General features: G+C 56.6%; 1 protein-coding gene across 1 annotated transcript in view; it reads left to right on the top strand.

The window, feature by feature from the left end:
* The first annotated feature begins 1,510 nt into the window (after window positions 1-1,510).
* ETNK2 (ethanolamine kinase 2) overlaps window positions 1,511-8,162 on the top strand; it is a 13,018-nt gene continuing 6,366 nt past the window's right edge. The window contains exons 1-2 of the mRNA XM_023748245.1: window positions 1,511-1,634; window positions 7,499-7,641. Coding sequence (XP_023604013.1) covers window positions 1,528-1,634; window positions 7,499-7,641 — 250 coding nt within the window. The 5' untranslated portion in view covers window positions 1,511-1,527. The remainder of the gene's footprint in view (window positions 1,635-7,498; window positions 7,642-8,162) is intronic.

Here is an 8,162-nt window from a genome sequence, read left to right as displayed (position 1 = left end):
TCATGGAACATAATTACCATTGTCAGGAAGATGCAGATGGGATTTAGGTTCAATAAGAAGAACTTGACAAAATTTGGGGGAAAGCCAGAAATTGGGCCAAGTGTAGGAGGTGGCCCCTTCCTTGATACTCTTCCCAGGATAGACCATTATCTTCCTGGGATAAAGGTGGGTCTTTGAGGAAAGGCGGGGGGTGGGGAGGGGGAGACCTTTGGGAGCCACTTCCCTGCGTGGCCCTGAATCCCACCCCCCACCCTGGGCCTGTCGAGGTTCTGCAGCATAGATGCCGCGTGTTGAGGTTAGCTTTCATTGCTATTCCAGACGGCATCCCTATTGGTATTCAAGGAAACACTCTGTTCGCGTTCTGTTCGGAATCTTCCTCTGGGGAGGGAAGGCCTGGGTCTCAGGTCTGTTTCTCGCCTCGCCCACGCCCTGGGCTCCCTCCTCTTCCAGGGCCTCCGGCCTCTGAAAGCACAGCCTTCATCTCTCACCCACTCAGCTGCTGCCACACCCCCTGCCCCCTCCACCCTTTCGGAGGTGGGAGCCTCGGGGGGCCTCCAGAGGAGCCCCCCAGAGTGGCCTGTTACGCTGGTGGGAGATGGCCTGCCCCTTCCCAGGACCTGGCAAGGGGCGGGGGTGTCCCTGGACAGCTCGGCAACAAGGTTTCCAACAGCCACGGCCTTTGTTGTCTTTCCTCGATTATTATTGGAGCAACAGGCAGAGGTAAAGGAAGCTTGAATGTTGGAGGCTTGGCAGCCGGTGGGGGTGGGGCTCCAGAGGGGGAGCCGGCCCAGGCCTGGGGGAGCCCAGCTGGGACCCAGGCCTCAGATGCTGGGTCCTTATCAAGGCCCTCCCTCTCTGAGGGTCAGCCCTCCACCCACCTCCCCCCTCTGCCAGCAGCCTTCCCCGGAGCTGCTTTCTCCTCTCCCCACCGCCCCTCCTTCTCTCCTGGGACCTTGGATAATGTCCACAGGAGAACTTGAAAATAGAACGCTGGTTTGTTTTGCGTCCTTGGCACCCAGCCGCCAGCATCAACTCCCTGCCACAGAGGAAGGGGCTGCCCTGGGCCCGCCTGCGTCCCTCCCCACCTTGGCCAGGCTGATAAGAGGCGGGCATTTCTCCCTGCCTGGCATTACCACCCCTGATCCCTTGGTGCCCTGCGTTCACTTGCCCCTGAGGGTCAGAGTCCAGGGGAGGAGGAGAGGCACCACCCCCATCCCCAGTGATCCCTCTGTCCTCAGTGGGTACATGACCTTGGGGTGGGGCGGGGTCACTGACCAGTGGCCAACAGCCCACTGCTTTGCCCTTCTGCTAGGCCAGCTCTCGTTCTGGAAAAGGACCTGCTAGGCCAAAGGCCAATCTCATTTTCATGCCTCCGCTGAGGTGCAGAGAGAGCTCTGGAAAGATATGTCATAGCCCCAGACTCTGCCCTCTGGCCAGCCCCCTCCTACAGCGTAGGGCCCCTTTCCGGTCAGGAGGGGCTGATACCCTATCCTTCCTGTTTTTTGCTGTAGGCTGATCGCCTTGGAAATGGCCAAGATTCACACCATCCACACCAACGGCAGCCTGCCCAAGCCCACCCTGTGGCACAAGATGCACACTTACTTCACCCTCGTGAAGAACGAGATCAGCCCCAGGTACGGGGATCTGGGCGGGCTCCAGGCTGCCAGGTCTCCTCCGCCTGAATGTGATCCCGCTCCCCGTTCCATTGCCCCACCCCACCCTGCAGGAGGGTTAGCCATTGCCAAGGAGAGTTGGGCCAATTGAGAAATCTGAGGACCTTGGATCCACAGTTTTAGACCCATGCATGTGCTTCTTTCTTCTTCTTTTTTTAGTCCTCACCCGAGGATATGTTGTTGTTGTTTTCATTGATTCTAAAGCGGCGGTTCTCAACCTGTGGGTCGCGATCCCTTTGGGGGTCGAACGACCCTTTCACAGGGGTCGCCTAAATACATCCTGCATATCAGATATTTACGTTACGATTCAAAACAGTAGCAACATTACAGTTATGAAGTAGCAACGAAAATAATTTTATGGTTGGGGGTCACCACAACATGAGGAACTGTATTAAAGGGTTGCAGCATTAGGAAGGTTGAGAACCACTGTTCTAAAAAGAGAAGAAGAAGGGAGGGAGGGAGAGAAAGAGAGAGAAACATCTATTGGCTGCCTCCTGCACGCAGCCTGACCAGGGATCGAACCTGAGACCCTTCAATGCACGAGATGACCCTGTAAGCACTGAGCAATACCGGCTAGGGCTGCTTATTTCTTTGTGAGTCTGCTGGTTGTGGCAGGGCCTAGGGCAGTGATGGTGAACCTTTTGAGCTCGGCGTGTCAGCATTTTGAAAAACCCTAACTTAACTCTGGTGCCGTGTCACATATAGAAATTCTTTGATATTTGCAACCATAGTAAAGCAAAGACTTCTATTTTTGATATTTATTTTATATATTTAAATGCCATTTAACAAAGAAAAATCAACCAAAAAATGAGTTCTCTTGTCACCTCTGACACGCGTGTCATAGGTTCGCCATCACTGGCCTAGGGTCAGGGACAGTGTCTCCCATTTTACTTAAAGGGCACCGAGGCTCGGAGCTCAGCTTTGCCCAGTGTCAGGGCTACTTGAGCTGCCTTCTAGCCTGAGGAGGGAAGCCCGCCCTCTGGGAAAGTGGTGAGGCTGTTAAAACCAGTCAGAAGTCAGCTAGCTCATCAGCTGAGAAGGCCTCGGGACACCAAGACTCCTGCTGCTTGTCTGGATGCCTCTCATCCTCTCGTGCCCCACCCTCACCCCCACCCCCGCCCGGCAACCTTGCTTTCCACCTTATTCCGACTGACAGCTTGCCGTTTCCTCTCTGCTCTTTTCATCATCATCGTGACATCACCTTTCCCCAGATAAGACAGGACTCCCAGATAAGCCATCTGAGAGCCCTTCTAGCCTCCAGATACCTGACTCACCCGCTTACCCTTGAGTGTTGAGTCAACAGTGGGGGCAAGGAAGAAAGAGGGGTGTCACCCTGCCCGCCCCCCCAAAAAAGGCTTGAACACCCTTTTTCCAGATGTTCATGGGATGGGGTGCACAGGTCTGAGGACAGGTACCCCCTTGCCTCCTTGAAGATGACAAGACATTAATGGCATCTCTCCCGATCGTGTGCCCCTGTCACATTCTCGCACACAGGATGCCTTATCTGGGTCCTCCCACTTAAGGATTATCAGACGCTGCTTTGGGACTGTGTGTCCAGCATGGCTCATGTTCAGACCTTCTATGTCAAGTGTTATCTCTGGGACAATAGCCGCCTTGCCTCTTAGGACTAGAACAGCACACAGAGGGTAGGACCCCCTGGCATCTCAGCCAACAGGACCTGAGACCCCCCAGCCCACCTCTTCCATTGGACAGATTAAGAAACTGAGACCCTGGGTGGGGATAGGACTTGCCCACGGTCATTACTATCAGTGGCAACTCGAGGACTAGAGTCCAGGCCTGATGCTCAGGCATAACCCTTGCCACTGCAGCTTCCCTTGAATCTGCGGTCACTGTGTATCCTTTACAGGGGGGTGGGGTGGGGGGGCGGTGACCTTGTTGGGAGGAGAGTCTTCCCTGGAGAAGAGCTGACCAACTCCCTTTGTTCTTGTCACACTTTTGACCTTGAGCAAATCAACTTGCTTAACTTTCTTAAGCCTCTTTAGGGGGTGATGCCCGCCCTGCCCTTGCCCACGATACCCCAGAGCAGGCTGTGATGAGCAACCACTCGGACAAGACGCAGCACCTGAGTCCTGTAATAACCCTGTCTCGTAATTTTCCTAATAACCCTGATGTAGTCCATCCTTCATTTCACCAGCATGGATTGATGGGGATTTAAAACAATAAAAATACCAAGGTGGCATTGGCTCTGCCCACCGAAGCTTAGGGACCCGCCCGTGCAGAGCCATAGAAGGAGGCAGGGTGTGTAGTGCGCGCCAGGGGTGGGAGAACCAGGGAAGGTCTTCCTGGCAGAGATGGGAAGGGAGGCGCTCTGGCTGGAGGAGGTGGCCTGAGCACAGCTTGCTCGTGGATGAGGGGTAGACGAGTTGGCCGGAGCAGACTTCAGGAAAAGGGTTGGGAGGGGTCTGGAGAGAGAGAGCTGCAGGGGTCGTGTGAGCTGGAGCTAGAGTGTGAGGGGGCCTTGAAGGTCAGGTTAAGGAACAAAGATTCAGTTTGGCCTCGGTGGAAAGTAATTGTGAAGGTGTTTGAGCTGGGGACTCAGGTCAGTAACCTGCCCAGGACGTGGTGGAGGTGGGAGTTAGGGAAGCAGGGATTGGGGTAGGGAGACCAGCTGGAGGAGTGTTAAAATGGAATGGGCAACAAACAGTTAGAACTAGGTGAAAGGTGAAAGTCGCTGATGTGCGGGAAGGCTAAACAGCCATCTCAGACGCTGAATAAAGAAAAATTGAATTTATTTAAGGAAACGGAGGCAGAGGATGAGGATATCCAAAGGGAAGGGCTACCCAGCACTGAGCCAAAGGGTATTGGGTCCATGATGACGGCAAAAATACACTTAGGACAGTGACACAAGGAAGGGCATAGAGGAAGCCACCCGAGAGCCTCGGCTGGGCTGCTCTGGCTCAGGGAACCTGCCTTGGAGACAGGTTCAGGGAGTGGCCCGGGACGAGCTGCCGCTGCCTGTTGCGCCCCTGGTTGGGGTCTCTTATAGGGAAGAGGGGGAAGGGAATGGCTCCTTGAAGGGAGAGCACTGCGCGCGCTGTGTCCCTCGTCCTGAGAGTATGTCTCTCTCTTGCAGGTGGAAATCCTAGGGGAGGTCTCTGGGGAGGGGCGGGGGGGGGGTCTCAATAGAATATGCATCAGCCTTCCAGGTGTGCTTTTTTAGGTCGTGGTCTCCACTGATTGGTTGTCGTCAGGGCAGGGTCGGTCCTGAGGCAGCCAGGGTGGCACTTGTCTGGTTTTGCTGCTTTTCTGGGCCTGGAGCTGAAATACAACTGAGGCCTAGATGTTATCTTCAGGGAGGAAAAGGTCATGGTCAGCGATAGCTAGGGGAAGATAGATTGCCCTGGGTACAAGGTTCTTGTTTTCCCAGTTTTACCCCTTGCTAGGCCTCCGGGGCTTTCTGCCCTGGTGCGTTTCTGTGCCTGGCCCATCGCCCTTGCTCTGCTCATGTCTAACACTAGGGTTCCCCCAGCTTGAGCATGAGGTTCCCTTGGGTGCTTGCTCAGTGCAGGTTCTGACCCTGGAGAGTAATGGGAGGTCTCACATGGGCCCCTCGGCACCCGCATTCTGAGGTCAGGGAGCCAGGGGCCCCTTGGAGGGGCACTGCCCCCTGCAGCCTCGGGGTGGAGTGGGCTGAGTCAGAGACCCTGTGGAAATAGTGGTAGCCTAGGCGTCCGGGTAGGCATGGCAACAAGAGGAGACTCAGATAGGCTGAGTGGTGTGAGGGCAAAGGTCATGTAAGTGAACACTTAGAAAGTCCACCCTTCCCCACTCCGATCCCGAGAACTGAGTGGGCACTGGCCAGGCGTCAGTCCCTTCATCAGGAAGAACCCCAGGCCCCGTCACCCGCCCCTTCGGCCTCGGAGGGACAGGAGCCGCCGCCTGGCGTGTGAAAGTCTCCGAGATGCACCCCCTGCCAGGCCCTCAGCCCTGGAGAGGATGGTGGTGTCGGGGCTGAGGGACGCTGCGCTGGCGAGGGTCCAGGTGCTCGGGGGAGGGAGGGAGGTCAGGATTGTTCCCACGGTAACCATCTGTGTGGCCTTGGGGTGGGTAGCGTGGGGGTCAGACAGAGGTCAGGGCCTGGGCAGCAGGCATCTTGGATGGCAAAGCCATGTTTTTCAAGCTGAGACCTGGGCAAAGCGAAGGAGGCCTCCTCGGTTTTATCTTTGGATGGTCTCCGTCCAAGAAAAAGGAGAATCTTAAAAAAAAAAAAAAAAAGGTAGCTTCTTAGGGAGAGCCAAGAGGGAAATGCATGCTATGCAGCCTGTGGCTACAGATAAACTCCAGTGAAGGGGGAGTGGGGGGGGGGGCGGGAGGCCTCCCTGACAGCCCCTAACAGATAGATCCCTGCACTCCCAGGGGCCTGCGCTCCAGGGGGCACCGGGCCCTTGTGGTTAGAGGCCTGGCTTGATGCCCATCCTTGGACGGGCTGAGGGTCTAGCTGTACAGGAGACACCTGAGGCTGGAAGGAAGACTGCCCTTCCTTGAGCCTCAGTGTCCCCATGCGGCTGGTCTGGAGACCTCGGATCCTCTTTAGCTTTGACCTTCTCAAAGTGTGAGGCAGTCTGCCACTCACCCATCTCCGGGGGGACGTGGGGACACGTTAGACGCTGAGGACTCTTCCACACATTCCGGTGTCTGGGCTGGGGGTGTGGGCACCCGTGGGAGCATCGGGAGGACCTCTCACCTTCTCACCCCCCTGCACATCCTCTCGCTGCCCCGGACGAGAGAGCGCACAGGAGATGCATGCGTGGAAACACGCCGCCAGCCCCTCCCCTCCTCCCACGGGTGGTTCTGGGTTCTTTCTAAGGGCTATGCTGACTCCTTGACTCTTTAGTGTGCACAGAACCTGTGCTTCCTGGGACCGCAGTTCAGAGCTTCTGTGCACAGTGTCTCCTTGTCAGCTTCCCAGGCCTCTGAGGGGCCCATTCATTCACTCCTCAGTGTGTGCTGGGGGAGGGGGTGGGGCAGAGGGGCTCCAGGTGCTTTGTTCCTGCCCTCAGGTGGCCCACACCATCCGGCCCCTCAGGGCTCTGGGACAAGGAAGCTCACACTCCTCGTTCAGGGTGGAAGGCACTATCGGGGAGCTACACCGTCGGTGCTTCCCTCTGGACGGTCCCCATGTGCCCTGGGCCTCGCAGGAGGGAGCTCAAGAAGCACCCTCTTTGCTTGCTGTGTGGCTGCATGGCTGCCTGTGGGATATGAAGTGAAACTATACGATCCTGGTGCCACCGGCTGCCAGAGCGTGAGGGACACGGACCAGCACATCTCTGCCTCCCCCGGAGCGTGCCAGCGCTCCAGCCCTGCCGGGCCCTGCATCTGAGGAACTTTGCAGGGAGCCTTGTTTTAGGGCGGCCCCTGCCCCAGGAATCCTCCCTGCTTCTCCCTGCGTCCTAAGAGCAGGTCTGTGCACCCTGCCCAGCTGCCCCTGTTCTTACTCGGAGATGCGTGCGTTCGGTCGCTCATCCTCACCTCCCCATCCTCCCTGCGCCTCCTTCAGTAGCTCCCTGTCTCCTTCACGAAGGAGCAGGGATGCCCTTCCGTCAGGGATGATGGTGCTTTGCAAAATGCTTTGAAGCCAATGTTTCCATCAGCTTCTTAGAGTAACCACGGGTCATCAGGGCAGGAAGCCCTAGTGCCATTTTGCAGATGACAAAAGATTGGCCATATGTCCAGGCTCCCTCTGCAGTACGAGGTCATGAGGAGGCCAGAGCTCAGGGCTTTGGAGGCCAAGCCCCTGCCTGTCCGCTTTCAGCCACCCCCCCTTCTCAGTCCCCCCTCCACGGTCCCCTCTCTTGTCCCCCCAGCCTTTCCGCAGACGTCCCCACGCTGGAGGTGCTGGAGCGGGAGCTGGCCTGGCTGAAGGAGCACCTGTCCCAGCTGGGCTCCCCTGTGGTGTTTTGTCACAACGACCTGCTCTGCAAGAACATCATCTACGACAGCACTAAAGGTGCGGCTGCGTCAGCCCGGGCGGGCGGCAGGGTTCTGCTCCCCAGGCTGGTCCCGGGACAAGCACAGGAGACTTTTCACTTAGATCAGGGGTCCTCAAACTACGGGCCGCGGGCCACATGCAAATACAAATATTGTATTTGTTCCCGTTTTGTTTTTTTACTTCAAAATAAGATATGTGCAGTGTGCATAGGAATTTGTTCATAGTGTTTTTTTAAACTATAGTCCGGCCCTCCAACGGTCTGAGGGACAGTGAACTGGCCCCCTGTTTAAAAAGTTTGAGGACCCCTGACTTATATCCTAAATTTCATTTGTAGGAGAAAAATGGAAAGGGAAGCAATATCCCCCTTAGAAAAAGTCTGTGCCAGGGAACGGGCTCACCTGAAGGGTGTGGTGGAAGTCTTTCATGTACGGGCGCCCCAACCGACACGCCCCCCACGAAGGCTTTGGCCTCCCCACGCCATCCACGGCTGATCCAAGGCCCTTCCGTGGGCCCGGACCCAGACCTCCCCCAGGGAAACC

Source organism: Myotis lucifugus, unplaced genomic scaffold (genome assembly GCF_000147115.1).
Source record: "Myotis lucifugus unplaced genomic scaffold, Myoluc2.0 scaffold_1224, whole genome shotgun sequence".
Classification (NCBI taxonomy): Eukaryota; Metazoa; Chordata; class Mammalia; order Chiroptera; family Vespertilionidae; genus Myotis; species Myotis lucifugus.
This window is presented reverse-complemented; position numbering and strand designations above follow the sequence as displayed.